Here is a 22600-nt window from a genome sequence, read left to right on the forward strand (position 1 = left end):
ATGCCATCTTCCAATGGCATTGCAATGCCAATGCTTCAAAATGAGCAGTGTGTATTTTCATTAATAAGAGGTAAATATGTCTGAAAAGGCCCATTCAATAATAACCACTTAATCCTTCCCGTTTTTTTTTTTTTTGCTGAGGAACATTCAGTCTGAGCTAACATCTGTTGCCAATCTTCTTCTTTTTGTATTTGGGTCGCCGCCACAACATGGCCACCAATGAGCGGTGTAGGTCCCTGCAGGTCCCTGCCTAAGAAGTGAACTCAGGCCCCTGAAATGGAGCAAGCCCAAACTTAACCACTAGGCCACAGGACCAGCCCCCTCAATCCCTTCCCTTTTGCCTCCACTTCCCTTCCTGGACAATTCAGTTGTAAAGCCATTAGGTGGAGCCGAACTACGTAAACGTCAGCACTGAAGTGGGTGAGAGCTGCAGTGGCCCAGAGCAGGCTATCTGTGAATAAATAGAGGCAGACTGTCCCGAGAGTTGGAGTTCAAAAGGGGTGAGGAAGATGCCTGTGTGGGTGAGGGATGGCACCAAAAGGAGATCGATTATGGACAGAGGAACTGATCAAGTAAATATATTAAATATAATGGAAGCCAGGTTTCTCACTATCAGAAAAAGCAAGAAGAGGAAAAGGAGACAACTAGAAAGAACCCTGTGGTGTTAAATTCCTGATTTCTGTCCAGGGAGAGAGTCTGGGAGCAGCAATATCCAATAGCAACGACCACATCTCGACTCCAGAAGTCGGTTTCTAAAAGACCATTCTCCACTTAAAGGAAAACTGGGCTTTTTAAAGAAATACCTTATTATAGGGCTGGGACAGGGAAAACACAATGTGAATCTAGAACACTTTGTGCTACAAAAAATAAGGAAGTATTAAAAGAAAAATGAGGATACGTCAAAAGGACAAAGAAGCCACCTTTAAGGGAGTGTCAATGTCAAATATGAGAGCATCAAAATAAGGATAGTAATGGGGCCGGCCTGGTGGTGCAGTGGTTAAGTTCGCACGTTCCGCTTGGCAGCCCGGGGTTTGCCGGTTTGGATCCTGCGTGCGGACGTGGCACTGCTTGGCACGCCATGCTGTGGTAGGCGTCCCACATATAAAGTAGAGGAAGATGGGCATGGATATTAGCTCAGGGCCAGTCTTCCTCAGTAAAAAGAGGAGGATTGGCAGCAGTTAGCTCAGGGCTTATCTTCCTTCAAAAAAATAAAATAAAATAAAAATCTTTAAGAAAAAAAAAGGATAGTAAGGAATTGTAACCCACTGAATATAACAGGAAATCATACTAACACAAGTAAATAAATGAAAAACAAAGACTAAAAAAGGAATGGGATATTTACATTGTTTCCAAGTATCTCCTCATAAAATATCAATTACAAAAGGGAAACTGTAAACAGTGGAACAGGTGGGCAGACACCACTTAATCAAGTGATCAAAGTGAATTTCTAGGGGCTGGCCCCCCTGTGGCCGAGTGGTTAAGTTCCCACGCTCTGCTGCAGGCGGCCCAGTGTTTCGTTGGGTCGAATCCTGAGCACAGGCATGCCACTGCTCATCAAACCACGCTGAGGCAGCGTCCCACGTGCCACAACTAGAAGGACCCACAATGAAGAATATACAACTATGTATTGGGGGACTTCGGGGAGAAAAAGGAAAAAAAGTAAAATAAAATCTTTAAAAAAAAAAAAAAGTGAATTTCTAGTGGGACGAATCAAAACCATGCACTACCTGACAGGATGCAATCAGAAACCACAGCATCACTTGAGACATTCCTGTCAAATTTGTATAACCTGAATCTACCCATGAGGAAACATAAATCAAAACCAAATTGAGGAAAATTTAACGAAATAACTGTCCTGCGTTCTTCAAAAGTGTCAGGGTCAACGAAAGATAAGGAAAGACTGAGCAACTATTCCAGATCAAAGGAGACTAAAGAGACATTACAACTAAATGCAATGAATGATTTCAGATGGATCTTTTTGCTGTAGAGGATGTTACCGAACAACTATTAGATGACAGCAATATACTAATGTTAATTTCCTGATTTTGATGACTATGTTGTGTTTATGTAATGGAATGATCTTGTTTTTAAGACATATACACTAAAGTATGGGCTATGCGCATTATGTCAAATAGTCTAGGAAAACAAAAGTTCTTTGTACTGTAGTTGGAATTTTTCTCTAAGTTTCAAATTGTTTCAAGATAAAGGTAACCAAGTATTAATATAAATACATATATGTGTACATACACAAACATACACATATGCAGGCAGTCCTCACTTCTGCACATTACTATGTTAACAGAAACTTGCACATATCAGAACCCTGACCCCGCACTGCAAAGTTCCAGAAGAGGCATGGTAATTTGGTCCCATGGGGAAATTAAGGGTTTTTTTTTTTTCAAATAAAAAAATAGAGACTTATTTTTCTTAAGGTTTTGTACATTTAATTTCTAGGTTGAAGTATTTTCCACCTAATTTTATCAGACTATATACAGAAATGTCATGCACCTAATACTTTTTATAAAGTCATTATTCATAAAGCCATCTTCAATATCTCTCAGTAATGTTTTATAGTTGTCAGTGTCTTCAGAGGTCCTCAACAATTCTCTAGTGAAATTCTCCTTTAACCTGTATTCATGGTGTGTGTGTGGGGGGGGGTGTGTGGGGGTGTGTGTGTATGTGTGTAGAGTTCAGAGTCTGCACTGAGAGCTGTGTGTCCACTGAAGCCCCAACCCACTTCCCAGTCAGGAAGTTTACCTAATCATTGTTTCTTTAGCACCATGAGCTACAGAGGTTACTGGCTTAGCTTTTAAGCCTCTCTGCTTCTGCAGCTTAAGAACTGGGGAAGTGCTGGGTGGGGAGGGGAATCAGACCTCTCTGAGCTCTCCAATTTTCTCAATTCAGCCCTGCAAAAAGATGGTCAGAAGGTTGGCAGGATTCTCTGTCCTCCAATAGAAGCCATTTGACAAAGCCAAATTCTTATCCTCTTGCCTGAGAGAGACCAGTCTCCTCAGGTACACTGCTGAATAAAGGCTGTGCAGGTACAAGGTGAAATTCCATGAGGCCAAAGAACAAGCAGAAGTTGTGAGCAAAACAATTCCCAAAGCTCCAAGAGAGCAGAGAGATGTCTGAGTTCTAACTAGCCAGGACAGAGAGTCTTCACAGAGCACTCAGGTCACTGAGATGATATTCAGAAAGAGAACACATTAATAATAAGGCTAAATTAAGGGCAGCGGTTGGCAAATTTTTTCTGTGAAGGACCAAATACTAAATATTTAGACTTTGCAAGCCACATACAGATTCTGTCACATATTCTTTTGTTTTAACAACTGTTAAAAAACTGTAAACACTACTCTTAGCTCAAGCGTGGTACAAAAAACAGGGCCAACCTGGACTTGGCCTACAGGCTGTAGGTCGCTGACCCTTGACTTAGCCAAGGCTACTTGGTCTAATAAACCACCCAACAAAACTTAAAAACAAGACTGAAAAGGATAAAGCTGATACTCAGTAACTTGACTGCCTGCCAGAACAACGCAAAACACTCTTTAAAGGAAGACAACAAAATCTACCACATAAAATTTCTGTTGTCCAATATCCACTCAAAAACTACTAGACATGGCAAGAAGCATGAAAACGTGCCACATAACCAGGAGAAAAATCAATCAACATAAATGACAGAGATGAGAGAATTAGCAGACAAGAACTTTAAAACAACCATTGTAAATATGTCCAAGTAGTTAAAGAAAAGTGACTGTAAGTAGACACATAGAAGATAAACAAAAAAAAGTTCTTGAGATAAAAAATACAATATCTAAAATTTAAAATTCATTGGCTAGTCTTTGTTCAAAGATGACATGATCATCTATGTAGAATATCTGAAACAACCGACAAAAAAACACCTGGAACTAATGAGCAATTATACCAAGGTTGCAGGATACAATGATAATATACAAAAGCCAATCACTTTCCTATATATCACCAATGAACAAATGAAATTTGAAATTAAAAACACAATACTATTTTCATTAGCATTACATTACCTTACCAAAAAAGAAATACTTAGGCATACATCTAACAAAATATGTATAAGACCTATATGAAGAAAACTACAAAACTCTGATGAATGAAACTGAAGAACTAAAGAAATGGAGGATGTTCCACGTTCACGGACAGGAAGACTTAACGTTGTCAAGATGTCAGTTCTTCACAACTTGATCTATGGATTCAATGCAAAACCAGCCAAAATCCCAGCAAGTCACTTTGCAGATAACCACAAACTGATTCTAACAGAGGGAGGGAAAAGACCCCGAATAGCCAACACAATCTTGAAGAACAAAGTCAGAGGACTGACACTACCCTACTTAAAAAATTACTATAAAGCAACAATAATCAAAACAATGTGGTATTGGTGAATAGACCAATAGATCAATGGAACAGAACAGAAAGCTCACAAAGAGACCCCCCCCCAGTCAACTGATCTTTGACAATGAAGCAAAGATCATCTTCTCAATGAATGGTGCTGTAACAATTAGACATCCATATGCAAAAAAAATGAATCTTGACACAAAAATTACAGCCCTCACAAAAATTAACTCAAAATGGATCTCAACAGACCTAAATGTAAAATGCAAAACTTTAAAACTCTTACAGATAATAATATAAGGAACCTAGACGACCTTGAGTATGATGATGACTTTACAGGTATAACACCAAAGGCATAACGCATAAAAGAAATAATTGGTGAGACAGGTTTCATTAAAATTAAAAACTTCTGCTCTGCAAAAGATAATGGCAAGAGTATAAAAAGACAAGCCACTGACTGGGAGAAAAATCTTTGCAAAAGACATCTGATAAAGGACTGTTAAAACTCAATAATAAGAAAACGACCCAATTTAAAAAATGGGCCAAAGACCCTAACAGACACTTCATCAAATAAGACATATGGCAAATAAGCATATAAAAAGATGCTCCACATATATGTTATCAGGGAGATGCAAAATAAAACAATAGTAAGATACCACTACACACCTATTAGAATGGCCAAAATCTAGAACACTGACAACACCAAATGCTGACAAAGACAGAGAACAACAGAAACTCTCATTCACTGCTGGTGGTAATGCAAAATGGTACAGCCACTTTACAAGACAGTTTGGGGATGTCTTACAAAGTTAAACATACTCTTACCATATGATCCAGCAATCACTCTCCTTGTTATTTACCCAAAGGAGTTGAAAACTTATGTCCACACAAAAACCTAGACATGGATGTTGGTAGCAGCTTTATTCAATAACTGCCAAAACTTGGAAGCAACCAAGATGTCCTTCAGTAGGTAAATGGATAAATAAACTGGTACATGCAGACAATGGAATATTATTTAGTGCTAAAAAGAAATGAGCTATGAAGCCATGAAAATATATGCAGGAACCATAACACCAATAGTGAACCGCAATGTAAACTATAGACTTTGGGTGATTACATCATGTAGATTCGTTCATTGTAACAAATGTACCACTCTAATAGGGGGAGGTTGATAATGGAGGAGGCTATGCATGTGTAGAGGGAGCAATTACATAGTATCCTGCAGAAAAGATCAGTGAACTTGAATACGCAGCATACTTTCTAAAACAGAAAAAAGGTAAAAAAAAAAAAAAAAATCCAAAAAACAAAAGACAGTTTCAAAGGCCTGCAAGACAACATCAAGTTGTCTAACACACATGTAGTTGGAGTCCCAAAGAAGGAGACCAAAATATTTTTTGAAGGAATAATGGCTGACATTTTTCCCCAAATAAACTACAAACCTAATAAAACACTTAGCAAATATCAAGCTAAGAAAAACACCAAGGCATGAACATAAACTGCTGAAAAGAAGTGACAAAAGGAAAATCTTAAAAACATGTAGAAAAAAAGGATATAGAGAAAAAGAGACACATTATCTACAGAAAAGCAAAGAATGACTTCACATCATTACACATTACCTTACGGTAGGAAGTGCTACAGTATCATTTGAAGGTAGGCTGTGTTAAAGAGCAAACACTTAAAAACATAAAACAAAGAGGTACAGCTAATATGCCAAAGTGGAGATAAAATGGAATGCTAAAAATAGTCAAACTATGAAAAAACTGAATCAATCACGGTATCTTACAACAATGGAATAATAGTACAAAGCTATGAAAAAGAATGCTTGCACATTAACATAGATGTCTGAGAGTACACTGAGTAAAAAGCAAATTACTGAAAAGATTTTTTCACTTTTAAAAAGCTCAATACCGTGTAAAACTAGACAATATGCTTTGGAGTTACATGCTAATATGGTAAAACTACAAAGAAGCAAGAGTATGATAAACAAAACTCAATATAAGTGTTACTCTAAAGGGAAAGGGGAAAGGCAGATAGAGGTTTCAAAACTAATGAAAAATGGTCTCTTTCTTAAACTGGATGTCCTATTATTATTCTTCAGAGCTTACCCATGTTAAAAAACATTCTTTTACAACCATTCAATATTTTATAAATGACAATGAACATTAACCCTAAGACCTTTCATTGGCCCTGGAATAGAAACCTCCACTGGGGAAGGTATCGCTGTCCTGTTAACTACTGTTGCCACTGGTCGTGCAACTCTCCCTTTAGTGCTGAGAAGGAACGATCACAGAGGGTCTAAGTGAAAACAGCAAGGTCCAGGTTAGTGTAGAGAGTATGCTATTTCTAGAAGGGGGCAAAACGAAAAAATATATGTAGTCATTTGTGAAGCCACAGAAGATATCTGAAAGATTATGTTTAGAAACGGGGGAAGGAAAACGGGTGGCTGAGAGAATCGGACCGGAGAAGATGTTTTTACTATTACCCTTCTGTTCTTCTGAATTGTACTTTGTGAATAATCCCTAATCCAAAAAAAGTCTGATTTTTAAAAAATCACTTCAGCCTAGGAGGATAAAATGGTAACAAAACAACTAAGGGAACAGGACTAAGCAATCCCATCCTACTCACTAATAACGTGCTCAAATGAAATAATTAGAAAAATAATTTTTTACACTAAGGATGTCAAAAACTGTATGTTTCAAATACTTTCACACAAAACGGCCAACTTAAAAATAGCAAAGTTTATCCAAAGTAAATTGAAATCTTTGCTTATGAACCTCAAAGACAAAAAATGGACTCTCAGATTTTTCCTAATTTACGTCAGTTTTTCAAAGACAGCAGCTTTGAAGTTTATTACATGTCCTCGCCAAATATTCACTTCAGAAATATAGCTGATCACATTTTCATGATAACTGTATTTTGGCTTTACACAAATGATGTGCTTATGAAAACTTAAAATTACCAGATAAAGGTTATGTGAGTTGTCCAAATTATCAAACTAGACACTGGCAAATCTGTGCCTGGAACCTGGGGCCCACCAATCCCCATACAATACTTTCTCCAATACATCATGATAGTTTAAACACATTAGAAATGGTCTGTCCTCTAAAACAGCTACTCTCACTACTGTTGGCAAACACAAACCCCTCAATCTAGTATTTAAGGCCTTAACCTCAGTCTACCTTTCTTAGCTCTCTTCATTGACTATGGAATAAAAAGTACTATGGAATAAGGTAAAATTCTAGATATTAAATGATTAGGTTGGTTACCCAACACGTTATTTTTTTTCACTTATTAAAATCCAGTAATTTTGGAGAACCTACATATAAATACAGTACCAGACACTAGGGTAACAGAGAAAAGATAAATGTCCTTGGCATGACCTAAGCATTGGGATCAGAGTCAAACAAAGCCATGAGAGAAAACTGTTAAATATCGACAAAGGCCACAGCCCCCCTAAGAGATAAGAAGAACATGAAGAATATTCAGAACAGAATCAAAGAAGTGAACAGATCAGTTGAATAAAATTAAGTGGTATAGCAACAAAACAGAAGTTTAACTTAAATCTAGAAACTACCCTGTTGAGAACACTGACAAAGAGGTTAAAAAAAAATAGACTTTAGCCTAGCAAATAGGAGTTATGAGGAAAGAACAGAGTCAGGGTCCTGGCCAGAGGCCTTCTGAATCATTAAACAAAAATTAGCCAGTAGAGAACATATAACCTCAGAATTTGCAAGAAAGGTTCAAACCAAAATTACATGGAATGACACAACTGCATTCTTACTGGGCAAGCACCTTTCAATGCAAGGAAACAAACTGAAGAAATAAATAACAGAAATAGAGTAATATACACCAGAACTGGGCAGAGTAAGTTAGGCGGTGATAAATTCACAACAGCTGAGTTAACTCATCTGCATTATCCTGAATTGTGGTCAAGGGGCCAAACCTTTGTAGCCAAATCAACCAGTCATTGGATGAGGGCTGCCCCTAGGAAGGAGCCTGATGGATGAGTGCTGTCTGCCAACAAGCTCCCCAACAGATGGAAACTTAGTTCTCACTCCTGAGGGAGAGAATTTGAAAGATGGTGCTGTACGAAGACACTGAATTCACCTTTTCCTGCGAACACAACAAACCTACAGCTACCTGTGGGACAACTTCCTCTGAGAGAGACCTGGAAACTGGATGAAAAGAACCCCTGCAACAAGGACAACACAGACAGGGGTGGAAAGGCAGAAATACAGCTCTGCTGAGGAAAAAACCAGACCCCAGCATCAGTGCTTCACAGCCAGGTGATCTCAAAAGACTGGAGCTTTTCCCAAAAGAGTAGGAGATCTGAGCTCCAGAGTGGGCATCTCGGTCCTTGGAATCAGCACAACTGAGGTGAGATCCCATAAAACCTGGCTGTGCTAACTTTGCAAACCAACTGGGAATGTGCCCAGGAAGCAATGTAACTTCAGAGAAAGAAAAGCCTGCTCTCCTGCTCTTAGAGGGCCCATACACAGATTCACCCAAATCAGAAACCAGCACAAAAACACCAGAGAAGGGCATTCATTGTTCACGGGTAAAAAGGACTTACTCACTAAGTCAGAGTGCATCTTGGAGAGGCAGGAGGTGGAGCTAGACCCACAGCCCCTAGGAGCTGACATACTGGTGGATGCCATTATTGTGACCTAGTTAAGTCGTGCTGACAGACAGTGGCGACCTCCCATTGGATTCATTCCTCTAGCTTGTTAGCACAAGGGTCTGCCCTGCCCACTAGAGCACCTAAGGCAATCTAGCAAGTGCAGCCAGGGCAGGCAAGCTGCCCCAACGACTGGCCCCACCCAGCAGCACACCAACTTGTCAGCCTGTGGAGGGCTGGGGGAAGCATGTGGGACCTCTGCAGCAAGGCGAGTGGGTCTACATAGGTTGGGTGTGTGGGCCCCAAGGTGGCAGGGCATGTGGGCCCACAGCAGACTTGTGCCACAGGCCATTGCAAACACAGCGGATCCGCCCCAGCTTCCGAAGCCTGAAACAACTGTGCCTGAGGCAGCTGTATACCACAGGGCAGCATAGCTAGACCTGGTCAGAGGTCTGCTCCACTCAAAAGAAAGCCACAACAGCCTTGCTGCAGTAATTGTGAGCCCCTGAGCCCAGCAACCAGCCACACTGCAGATCTGACTCACTTAAGAGCAAAACAGGAGCAGCTGTTTGCTATTAGACCCTGCAGCCAGCCATGCCAGGACTTGCCCTTCTCAATAAAGTGACCAGCGACCAGAGCAGCTGTTGCACCTTACACCCAGCCGGTCCAGGGGCCAGCCTAGCTTATCCATGCAAATGCAACAACAGCAACCACACCACAAGAGAAAGGCACACACAGCCCTCATGGGACACTCCTGGAACATTAGGCATAGGTGACAAGATGGGAGCATGCTGCTGGGCCCAATAAGGCATCTCTTATGTAAGGCTACACATCCAAGACCAGGAACGATAGCTGATCTATCTAATATACAGAGATAAGCACAGAGAAGGAGGCAAAATGAGGAGACAAAGGAATACGTTCCAAATAAGGGAACAAGACAAGTCCTCAGAAAAAGAACTAAATGAAAGAGATAAACAATCTACCTGATAAACAGTAAAAACTACTAGTCATAAGGATGCTCAATGATCTTAGGAGAAGAACAGATGAACACAATGAGAATTTTAACAAAGACTTGGAAAATATAAAAAAGAACCAATCAGAACTGAAGTATAATGGAAATGAAAAATTCACTAGAGGGAATCAACAGTACAGTATATGACACAGAATAGATCAGCAATCTGGATGAAAGAGTAGAGGAAATCACTCAAGCTAAACAGAAAAAATAAAAAAGGATTAAAAAGAAAGAGGACAGTCTAAGGGACCTCTGGGACAACAGTAAGTGTACTAAATCTGTATTATAGGTGTCCCAGAAGGAGATGAGAGACAAAGGGGCAGAGAACTTATTTGAAGAAATAATAGCCAAAAACTTCCCTAACTGGGGAAGGAAATGGACATCCAGGTACAGGAAACACGGAGCACCAAACAAGATGAACCCAAAGAGGCCCACATCAAGATACATTATAATTAAAATGTCAAGAATTAAAGATAAACAGAGAATGCTAAAAGCTGCAAAAGAAAAGCAAAAAGTTACATACAAAGGAAACCCCCCAGGCTATCAGCTGACTTCTCAGCAGAAACCTTACAGGATAGCAGGGAGTGACATGATATATTCCAAGTGCTGAGAGGAAAAAGACCTACAGCCAAGAATACTCTAATTGGCAAGGCAATCATTCAGAATGGAAGGAGAGAGAGAGTTTTCCAGATGAGCAAAAACTAAAGGAATTCGTCACTACTAAACCAGCCTTACAAGAAAGGTTAAAGGGACTTATTTAAGTGGAAAACAAAAGACCACAAATAGGAATAAGAATATTATCAAGGGGCTGGCCCCGTGGTCGAGTGGTTAAGTTCGCGCACTCCGCTGCAGGCAGCCCAGTGTTTCGTTGGTTCGAATCCTGGGCGCGACATGGCACTGCTCATCAAACCATGCTGAGGCAGCGTCCCACATACCACAACTAGAAGGACCCACAACGAAGAATATACAACTATGTACCGGAGGGGCTTTGGGGAGAAAAAGGAAAAAATAAAATCTTTAAAAAAAAAAAAAAATATTATCAAAAAAAAAATCACTGCTACAGAAATATACATTAAAGGTAGGGGATCAACCACCTATAACGCTAGCATGAAGGTCAAAAGACAAAAACACTAAAATTATCTAGTTCCATGACAAGAGGTTAAGGGATACACAAAAATAAAAGAGGTAAAATACCAAAAACATAAAATGTGGTTGGGGGAGTAAAAGGGTAGAGCTTTTAGTAAGAGGTCAAACTTAAAAGACCATCAGCTTAATATACATTGCTATTTAGATAGGTTATTATATATGAACCTCATGGTAATCACAAACCAAAAACCTGTAATAGATACATAAAAAATAAAGACAAAGGAACCCAAACATAACACTAAAGAAAGCCATCCAATCACAAGAGAAGGAAGAGAAGAGAAAGAAACAGGAGAATGACAAAAACATCCAGGAAAAAAAGGAACAAAATGGCAAAAAGTAGATACTTATCAATAGCTACTTTAAGTATCAATTGACTAAATGCTGCAATCAAAAACAGGGTCACTGAATGGATTAAAAAAAACAAAATCCACATGTATGCTGCATACAAGAGACACACTTCAAACCTAAAGATTCACAAACTGCAAGTGAAGGGATGGAAAAAAGCACTCCATGCAAATGGAAACGAAAAGGAACCTAGGGTAGCAATACTTATCCCAGACAAAACAGACTTTAAAACAAAAACTCCAACAAAAGACAAAGAAGTCATTAAATAATGACAGAGGGAAAAATTCAACAAGAGGATATAACACTTGTATCTATGCACCCAACATAGGAGCACTTAAATATATAAAGTAAATATTAACAGACATAAAAGGAGAAATTGAAAAGTAACAGTAGTAGGAGGGGCCTCTAACACCCTACTTACATCAATGGATAGACCATCCAAACAGCAGATCAATAAGGAAAAACTGGCCTTAAATGACATATTAGACCAGATGGACTTAATAGATATATACAGAACATTCCATCCAAAAACTGCAGAATACACATTCTTTTCAAATGCACATGGAACATTCTCCAGGACTGATCACGTATTAGGCCACAAAACAAGTCTCAATAAGTTTAAGAAAACTGAAATAATACCAAGGATCTTTTCTGACCACACAGTATGAAACTAGAAATCAACTACAAGAAGAAAACTAGAAAAGCCACAAATATGTGGAGACTAAACAAAATGCTACTGAACAACTATTTGGTCAACAAAGTAATCAAAGGAGAAATAAAAAATACCTGGAGACAAATTAAAACGAAAATATGACATACCAAAATATATGGGATACAGCACAAATGGTACTAAGAGGGAAGTTTATAGGAATACAGGCCTACCTCAAAAAACAATAAAAATCTCAGGGCCAGCCTGGTGGTGAGCAGTTAAATTTGCGTCCTCCACTTCGGCAGCCCGGGGTTCACTGGTTTGGATCCCAGGCACAGACCTACAAACTGCTCATCAAGCCACGCTGTGGCAGGCGTCCCACATATAAAATAGAGGAAGATGGGCAGAGATGTTAGCTCAGGGCCAATCTTACTCAGCAAAAAGAGGAGGATTGGTGGCGGATGTTAGCTCAGGGCTAATCTTCCTCAAAAAGAAAAAAAAGAAAACAAGAAAAATGTCAAACACTCCAACAATACACCTAAAGGAACTAGGAAAAGAACAAACAAAGCCCAAAATCAGTAGGAGGAAGGAAATAATAAAAATCAGAGTGGAAATAAACGAAAGAGATTAAAAAGAGAGAAGGTTCAAATAAAATCAGAAACAAAAAAGGAGAAATTACAACAGACACCACAGAAATACAAAGGATTATAAGAGAATACTGTAAAAAGCTGTAAGCCAACAAACTGGATAATCTAGAAGAAATGGATACATTCTTAGACTCATACAAACTCCCAAAACTCCATCAAGAAGAAACAGAGAATCTGAACAGACCAATCACTAGAAAAGAGAGCAAAACAGTAATGAAAATCCTCCCCTCCTCCCTCAAAAAAGTCCAGGACCAGACAGCTTCCCTGGTGAATTCTACCAAACATTCAGAGATTTAATATCTATCCTTCTCAAACTCTACAAAAAATTGAGGAGGAGGAGAAAATTCCTAACTCATTCTACAAGGCAAATACCCTCATACCAAAATGAGAGGACAGCACAAAAAAAGAAAATTTCAGTCCTCTAACAATGATAAACATAGAGGCAAAAATCCACAACAAAATACTAGCAAATTGAATACAACCATACATTAAAAAGATCATATGTCATGATCAAGTGAGATTTATTTCAAGGATGCAGGGATGGTTCAACACTCACAAATTAATCAATGTGATACACCACATCAACAAAATGAAGAATAAAAATCGCAAAATCATCTCAATAGATGCAGAGAAAGTATTTGACAAGATACAGCATCTAATTATGATAAAAACTCTGAATAAAATGGGTATGGAAAAAGAATACTTCAACATAGTAAAGGCCATATATGACAAACCCACAGGAAATCATACTCAATGATTAAAAACTGAAAGCCATCGATCTAAGTGCAGGAACAAGACAAGGATGCCCACTTTTGCTACTCTTATTTAACATAGTATTTGAAGTCCTAGCCAGAGCAATCAGGCAGGAAAAAGAAATAAAAGGGATCCAAATTGGAAAGGAAGAAGTAAAATTGTTACTATTTGTAGATGACATGATTTTATACATAGAAAACCAAAAAGAACCCACCAAAAAACTACTGGAAATAATAAACAGACACAGTAATGTTTCAGGGTACAAAATCAACATACAAAAATCAGTTGTGTTCCCTTACACTAATACCAAAATAGCAGAAAGAGAAACTAAGAATACAATCCCAATTACAATCACAACAAAAAGAATAAAATATCTAGGAATATATGTAACCAAAGAGGTGAAAGACCTGTATACTGAAAAGTGTAAAACACTCTTGAAAAAAACCAAAGAAGATACAAAGAAATGGAAAGATGTTCCATGCTCATAGTTTGGAATAATATTAAGATTTATCATAATTCTAAGTTTATTAGATATTTAATTTAAGATTTATTTTAACATTTGTAAAGGTTTGTCAGAAAACTGAACTACTTGACAAATAATGAACATATTAAAAGCTATAAATGGTTTAAAATTTTAAGTTTAAAAGGAATAAAATACAACCAAAGTCCCCTTTGAAAATGACCGCTTAAATTTACTATATTTATCTAAAAAATAAGATTTTTTTCCAGGCAGTTATTTTTTATTTCCCAGGTTGATTCAAGGAATACAATTTTATTTTATTTTATTTTTTAATTTTAATTTTTGTTTTTATATCAGTGACAATGGATTATAACATTATATAACTTTCAGATGTATGTAATATATTTCAAATTCTGGGTAGATTACATCATGTTCACCACCCAAAGACTAATTACAATCCATCACCACACGTGTGCCTAATCACCCCTTTTGCCCTCCTCCCTCCCGTAATTTTTTTTTTTGAGCAACATTAGCCCTGAGCTAACATCCACCACCAATCCTCCTCTTTTTGCCGAGGAAGAGTGGCCCTGAGCTAACATCCACACCCATCTTCCTCTACTTTATATGTGGGATGCCTGCCACAGCATGGCTTGATAAGTGGTGTATAGGCCTGCACTCAGGATCTAAACCAGCAAACTCTGGGCCACCAAAGTAGAATGTGCAAACTTAACTGCTGCACCACTGGGCTGGCCCCTTAAAAAATAAGATTTTAAATTGAACATTAAAACTCAAGGAAAAATTAGGGTTTTAAGTTTAACTGTAATAAAGTACATATTAATACTTAAAACCAAAGGAACTGATGAATAATCTTTTCTGCATTTTTTTTTTTAAAAAGCCACCTTCAAGGATACCAAATCCTACTTAAGTCTTATTCACCTTTCAATACCTAAGCAATTCTTCCTTTTCCATGAAGCCTTTCCTCTTTTCCATAGATGGACCTATCCTATGTCTATCTATCCTATGCTAGATAAAAGAAAATAAATGTCTTTATCATTCAAATTGCTCCTTTATTCTATTCTAGTGGTATAACTTATACTGAAAAACCTTCCTCTTTTAGAAACATCCATCTAAGACCATAAGTACTTTCAGAACATGGATAGTGTATCTCTAAGTATATCTCATTCAAGGCAATCCTAATATATAGTAACTAGTGATAGTTGATGAGCTGAGTTTTAATAATCAGGAGTTTCTTTTTAAATGCACTATTACCTCTGTTACATCCCAATGGTGTAAAAATTGATCCAAGTCCGTAAGATAAAGAAGCACAGGGGAAAGCTCTGTCTGGATGACATGAGGAACTCCTCGAAGGCTCTGAAGCCAAGTCAACTCCTCTTTTGAAAACCCTAATTAGGGTACAAAGAAAACCAATTTAAAAAAATAAATCACAAAGCAAGTGACAGTCTTCATAATTTTTTTAAAACAGAGATGACAAGTATCTTCAAGTTTAATTCTTCTTTAAGCTACCTTGTTTTCTCTGAATTTCTGCATTTCATGTAGCATCTAAAAAAACGAATTGCTAGCAATGGAGGCAGTAAAATTCATAATTATATACACAAAAGATGTGATGTGACCCAATCTATAATACAATAAGAAACAGATTTTACCCCTTATATTGGGGGCTTTACTATTTTACTGAAAAAAATGTGAAAGGCATAATCTTTCCAACTAAGAGTAGGTTTAAAAAAGCAAGCAAATAAAACAATATACTCCTTCATACATATACCGCACTCTTTATTCTCTTACATAATAGCCTTTCAAATATTTTTAAACTACCCTATCCCTCATAAGTCGTTTTTTCTTTTTTGACAATACAGGTGTAGTTCCTTCCACTACACCTTATACAACAAAATTTCTGATTCTCTTACCACCCCTACCACGGTTGGCCTGAATTACAGACAGGTTGCCAAGGTCCCTCCTGAAAGACAGCTCTCAGAATGGTCAGAATACCAGGGATGTGGTCGGACTCTAGCTATCTGCTTTCATGTTCAGATCACTCTATTTCCATGAACACGGCCTAAAGAGTCACGGGTTAGTCTGAGAGCCAAAACACACTACTGACTCCTAATGAGCTTTCTAAAACCACTAAGCCTTTTGACAGGTACTATTATTAAAACATAAAGCCCCCACCTCTATTTCAAATGTGTATATGGAAAACTATCAAGTAAACGTGTAGGAGTCTACATTTATCTTTCATATAATATTTATTTTGCTAGATTCAGCTCATTATCAGAAGCTGTAAGTTCTTTTTGGACTCTGACTTAACATTAAGTCTTCTAATTTCAAGTCTTCAGAAGATTTCAAAGAATCGCATCTTCATCATCCAGGTATAAAACAGAAATGCTGAAATAGTACGATCATTTAAAACAACAGTAATAATACTTACACATCTAACTTACAGCATTTCTAGACTCACATTACTAATTTTGCTTTGAGGACAAATGGAATATAGAAAATAGCTAATCCAAATCTCATGCTCTTCCTATCAAGTTGGACATTTTAAATGTTTAAAACGAATATTCTGTTCATCAATTTTTTTAAGTATGCAATGGGGCTTTCTCTGTCTATCTGCAAAAGAGTCAAGTATGTCCAATTCACTGCAAACAAAGATAAGAATAAAGCTGAGAAACAAGAGTAAGAAAAAATGAAAATATAATCATGTAATATTCAAACAATTCCCGAGTTGTACTTGTACTATGTAGTACTTGTACTATGAGAGATTTAAACATGAATCCTGCATCTCCCCGCCTCAAGACCCTGACAATGTAGGGTACAAATATTTCTTCAAAGATTTCCACTTGTTAATCAATAAAAATCATTCAAGATAGACAAATTATTTATCATCTTCAAAACTTGAAACCAAGCAGATAAGACAGTAAATCTTAGGAGAATTTTCATACTAGGTTTTTCCCTCTCCTCAACTTGACAGGTGAATGTGGTTACCTGTAAGTGTTGAAAATAAGAAGCTGAAATAGTCCACATCACTCATCAACCAGTCTTTAACTGAATACTTCCATCCAGAAAATGATGATCTATAATAAACAATGGGAGAACTATTACCAGAAGTGACCAACTTGAAGACTCAAGAAAAATAGCACAGAATATAACCATTTTTCTTTATTGAAAACAGGTCTGATTTAATGGCTTAAACAAAATCCATAGTATGCACTAATTTTATATGTAAGGGCCCAAGTACCATAATATGGAAAACTGAACTTCTAACATATTATTTATGTAAAGTTTTATTAAAAAGTGTAATTGGGGGGAAAAAAAAGTATAACTGGTCCACATATATGGTATAACTTAGAAAATTTCCATGCCTTTGAAAATCAGTCTCCAAGGAGCCAGGATGAAGTTTTGCTTTTCACTAGTAGGTTCAGTTGATATATATTTACTACTTCACTTTTATAGTCTTACATTGCTTACTGAGTTAAGTTTACACAAGCTCCAGCTTCCTTAACTAAACAAAAGTATCTTAATTAGGCAAAGAATACTTCCATTTAAAGCCGCTCTAAGATAACTCTGTGTTCCTATACTTTGCAAAGCTGTAACTAGGCCTACTTCACAACAGCACCGCTAAAGCACTGGTGGAGGACTCAAGGGAATAGCTAAATGTAAAGCAGCTGCTCATTAAATGAGGATTATCTGGTTCCTGCCATGACATCAGTTTCCAGTGACTCCTTTAAAAAGTCTCTTCAAGGTATAAGACGGAAGAGAGCAAATGTCAACCACAAATACAGCAAAAAAGGCTGAAAATCATCAGATCCAACAGGCTGAGACTGCAAATTTTTATCAGAGCTATCTGAACAAATCTAAGACAAAATTAGGTTTTTCTAATTAAACTAGAAGCACTTAATTTTTTACCATTAAAATAACTGTATTAATATTTATTAATATTCTTAAAATTTGGGTAGTTAAAATAATGGAAACACCCTTCTGAGTATCAGTCCCACAATAAGCAAAGGGCTATGGAGGGAATATCACAAGCTAAGAGGTTATAAAAAGCCAGAGGAGCTCAATGGAAAGGAGTACAAAATGGTCTTTAGAAAACAAATGGAACATCCTCTTGAACCCAGTGAAAACAGGAATCAACTGTGCCATCCAGTGGCTAAAAGGGGTAGCAAATCCATTTAAGAATCTATTTTGGACAAGTGACAATACATCACACTGTCCTTAAAACTAGGATGATCCTCTATACTGCGCCCAAGCCAGAATACTTCTGAGAGGAAAAGGGGATATTACTAATGATGGCAGGACAAAAGAAGTAAACTGCAACTGCTCCTGACAGACCAGGTCACATAGTCATCCTACTTAAAACGCAAGCCAAATTTTTTAGCTCAAGACTTTCTCCCTTCTCAGGGATTTTTATCTAACAGTGTAGATTACCTTTCCACATTTATATCTTACAAATGTAATCCAGCTGTAAACAGGGGCAGGAAGGATAAGGACTGAGCAAAGGCCAGCAGAAAAACACAAATAGAATGGTATGGGGGAAAAGTCCATTCTAAAAACGTCTCAGCGGCTGGTTAGAAAGGCAGAGGCAGCAACTCTAAGTACACTCTTTAAAAGATAAAATGACCACCAACAGTTTTAGCTGATGGGAACAAACTGAGATCCTGTGGTAGTATCCTGCTCTTAGATATAAACTCTTTCTGACAGAGACACAGGGCGTCAGAACTACAAAACCTGAACTGAACTTGATACCACAGACCAAGTAATGCAACAGACAAAAATGAGAAACGACTAAAGGCGTATTTCAGGAAAATTAATCTGACAACAGTCACAAGACAGATGAGAGTGAGACGCAAGACTATTCTAACAGCACAGGTGGGAGATAATGAAAAAATTGGCTAGTTTATATTCATGGTCAAGGAGAGAAGGAGATATTGTGAAGAGAAAACCAAAGATATGAAACAATTCAGCGTACGTCTGAAGGAATCAAACACTCTTCTTAAATTCTGAATCTAGGAAAAGTGACAGAATGATGCCATGGCCTAAGAAAGCTGAAAAGTCCTAATTTTGTATCTTTTAAAGGAGAGATTAGTTTGAATGAGAACAATACATCTAGAGAGAAGTCTACTCAAACTGTGCAAATACTAAAAAGCAAAATTTAACTTGAACTTTTACCTACAATGACAATCTGCTTTTACTTATTATGAACCCCTACTATCATTATTTGTAAATTAACATATTTTCTTAATGCTCACCACAAATCTCCACAAAAAGAAAAAAAGTAGGGGCCGGCCCAGTGGCATAGTGGTTAAGTTCACGTGCTCTGCTTCAGCAGCACGGGGTTCACCAGTTCAGATCCTGGGCGCAACCCACACACCACTCATCAGGCCATGCTGTGGTGGCGTCCCACATAGAAGAACTAGAACGACTTACAACTAGGATAGACAACTGTGCACTGGGGCTCTGGGGAGAGGGAAAAAAAAAAGGCAAGACTGGCAACAGATGTTAGCTCAGGGCCAATCTTCCTCACCAAAAAGCATTAAAAAAAAACAAAAAGAACCTGTTGCATTTCTGTTACATGTTTAAAAAAACAAAACGGAAGAAAAAAATACCTTTGAAAACATCTCTGACAAGTTATTGAGCACAAGCGAATCATAACTGATGCTGAAAAAGATATTTAATATAGCTTCCAAACAGAATCAGATTCAAGTGTTCAAAATGTGATTTTAACAGAATGTTAAAACAGATCTTCTATAAGAGTTATATCAAAGTAACAGAGTGCCCTCTACTGGAAGTTAATAAACACAAAACCACTTAAGTTACAGAAAAAGAAATAACATTTAATTAAAGGCCTAGCGTTAAATAATTGCTTACACTAGACAAAGCATAGGTTGGTGTTTTGTTTTATTTTGTTTTGTTTTTGGTGAAGAAGATTGGCCTGAGCTAACAACTATAGCCAATCTTCCCCTTTTTGCTTGAGAAGAGTGGCCCTGAGCTAACATCTGTGCCAATCTTCCTCATTTTACACATGGGATGCCACCACAGCATGGCTTGATGAGCAGTGTGTAGCTCCACACCCAGGATCTGAACCTGCAAACCCCAGGCTGCTGAAGCGGAGCACGTGAACTTAACCACTACACCACTGGGCCAGCGCCCACAAAAGGTTTTGTTTTGTTTTAAATTTCTAAGAAAGAAAAACATGGGAAACTAAAAAATGTTTAAAACACTTAAAGGATGAAATCTGGCCATTTGCGACAACATGGATGGACCTTGAGGGTATTATGCTAAGCGAAACAAGTCAGAGGGAGAAGGGAGAAAGTCAAATTATCACATGATCTCACTCATAAGTAGAAGACAGAAAAAACAGCAGACAGAGACAGAGATTGGATTGATGGTTACCAGAGGGGGAAGGGGCGGGGAAAGGGGTGATAAGTCACGTGTGTGAGGATGGATTGTAATTAGTCTTTGGGTGGTGAACATGATGTAATCTACACAGAAACTGACATATAATGATGTACACCTGAAATTTAAAAAAAAATACTGACAATAAATAAATTATAGTATATTCATATAATTAAAAAAATACTTAAAAATAAGACCAAGTCTCTAACATACATGCACACATAAGAAATAAACCTTGAATTTTCACATATAAAACAACAGACTGCAAACAGCTCTATTCTTCTAAAAGCTTATCACCAGTTATGAAGCATACTTTGGGTGACTAGATTCAAACATACGTCCTACACTGGTATGAAGTGACTGGCAAACAAAGCTAAAGAAAGTCTACTAATAAAGCGAGCTACTCCTGTTTAACGGGGCTTGGGTATCTGTACAAGAAGTCACATGGAAGCCAGTCTTTAAACTTTTCAGCTACAGCCCAGATTTCGATTTCTGCCTAAAACCATCAAACCCTGCCCCTTAGCCACAATGAGTGATAAATACTGCTGAATACTAAAGTACTACACCTGATAATACAACATGAGATGTTTGAGGAAACTCTGAACACTCGCAATATTGAAACACTATTAGTTATAAGACCTTTCAGAGAAAAATGGTGCAGCCACTGTGGAAAACAGTATGGCAGTTCCTCGAAAACTTAAAGAGAGAATTATCTATGACCCAGTAATTCCAATTCTGAGTATACAGCCAAAAGAATTAAAAGCAAGGACTCAAACAGATATTTGTACACCAAAGTTCATATCATATTCACAATAGCCAAGAGGTGGGAACAACCAAGTGTCCATCAACAGATTAACAGATAAACAAAATACAGTATATACAATGGACCATTATTGCACCTTAAAAAGGAAGAAATTCTGACACATGCTACATCGTGGATGAACCTTGAAGAGTTATGCTGAGTAAAATGAGAAAGACACAAAAAGACAACTATATGGGCCGGCCCAGGGGCGCAGCGGTTAAGTTCGCACATTCCGCTTCTCGGCGGCCCGGGGCTCGCTGGTTCGGATCCCAGGTGCGGACATGGCACCACTTGGCACGCCATACTGTGTTAGGGGTCCCAGATATAAAGTAGAAGAAGATGGGCACGGATGTTAGCTCAGGGCCAGGCTTCCTCAGCAAAAAGAGGAGGGCTGGCAGTAGTTAGCTCAGGGCTAATCTTCCTCAAAAAAAAAAAAATGACAACTATATGAGTGCACTTATATGAGGGTACCTAGAATAGTCAAAATCACAGAGATAGAGTAGTGGTTTCCAGGGGCTGAGGGAGGGAGGAATGAAGAGTTACCGTTTAATGGTTACAGAGTTTCCTTTGGGATGATGAAAAGTTCTGGAGATGGATAGTGGTACAGGTTGCACAACAAGGTGACTGTACTTAATGCCACTGCACAGTTTTAACTGTACACTTAAAACTCGTTAAAATGGTAAGTTTTATGTTACGTTTGTATATTTTACCACACACACAAAAAAGATTTCAAGTGATTCCTGTACGAGTCCACAAACATACATTTCACCAGCTCCGTGAAAGGAAGGTCTGAATCGCAATTCCATAACCCAAAAGATTTTAAGCACAGTACTCTCATCTGCCATTGAACCCTTACTACATGCTTTTGATAATTTCAACCACTATTTCAATCAATCTATACAGATCACTAAACAAGTAACTTGAAACGGTCTTACTCTAGTGAACACATGCTATCTAGCAATATCAACAGTTTTACCTAGCGCAGTAAGAGCAAATGCAGTAGTGGTATATGACTTTAGAGGCCTTCTGCCATTCGTGAACTGCTAGTAAAAGGGGTGGGGAAAAGATTATACACTTAAAATACAGCTCACTTGAGCATGCTACCTCATGTGCAGTATCCCGATAAGCGTGGCAGCCAAACTTGAACTGAGTCTTCCCATAATACAGCAACGACTTAACCGAGAAAGCAAATCAGCAGGCAGACTGGGTAGAAAATATACAAGCTGGACCAAACGCTGCTGAGACTCTGCTGGGAGAACCACCACCGTGCCTTCTTGTGGATCTAGTGAGGTAGGCAGACATATAAACTCAACGATAGAAGATATATGATCCAGAGATTAAAAAACCAGTGATTATTTTCACCATGTTATGCTGAATTCAGTATATCAATGACAT

General features: G+C 37.9%; 1 protein-coding gene across 1 annotated transcript in view; it reads right to left on the bottom strand.

The window, feature by feature from the left end:
* TEX10 (testis expressed 10) overlaps positions 1 to 22600 on the bottom strand; it is a 56342-nt gene that overhangs the window by 9568 nt on the left and 24174 nt on the right. The window contains exons 9-11 of the mRNA XM_046659548.1: positions 22310 to 22487; positions 16993 to 17081; positions 15262 to 15395 (exon numbers count right to left, since the gene is read on the bottom strand). Coding sequence (XP_046515504.1) covers positions 15262 to 15395; positions 16993 to 17081; positions 22310 to 22487 — 401 coding nt within the window. The remainder of the gene's footprint in view (positions 1 to 15261; positions 15396 to 16992; positions 17082 to 22309; positions 22488 to 22600) is intronic.

The sequence above is a fragment of the Equus quagga genome, chromosome 1, assembly GCF_021613505.1.
Source record: "Equus quagga isolate Etosha38 chromosome 1, UCLA_HA_Equagga_1.0, whole genome shotgun sequence".
Classification (NCBI taxonomy): domain Eukaryota; kingdom Metazoa; phylum Chordata; class Mammalia; order Perissodactyla; family Equidae; genus Equus; species Equus quagga.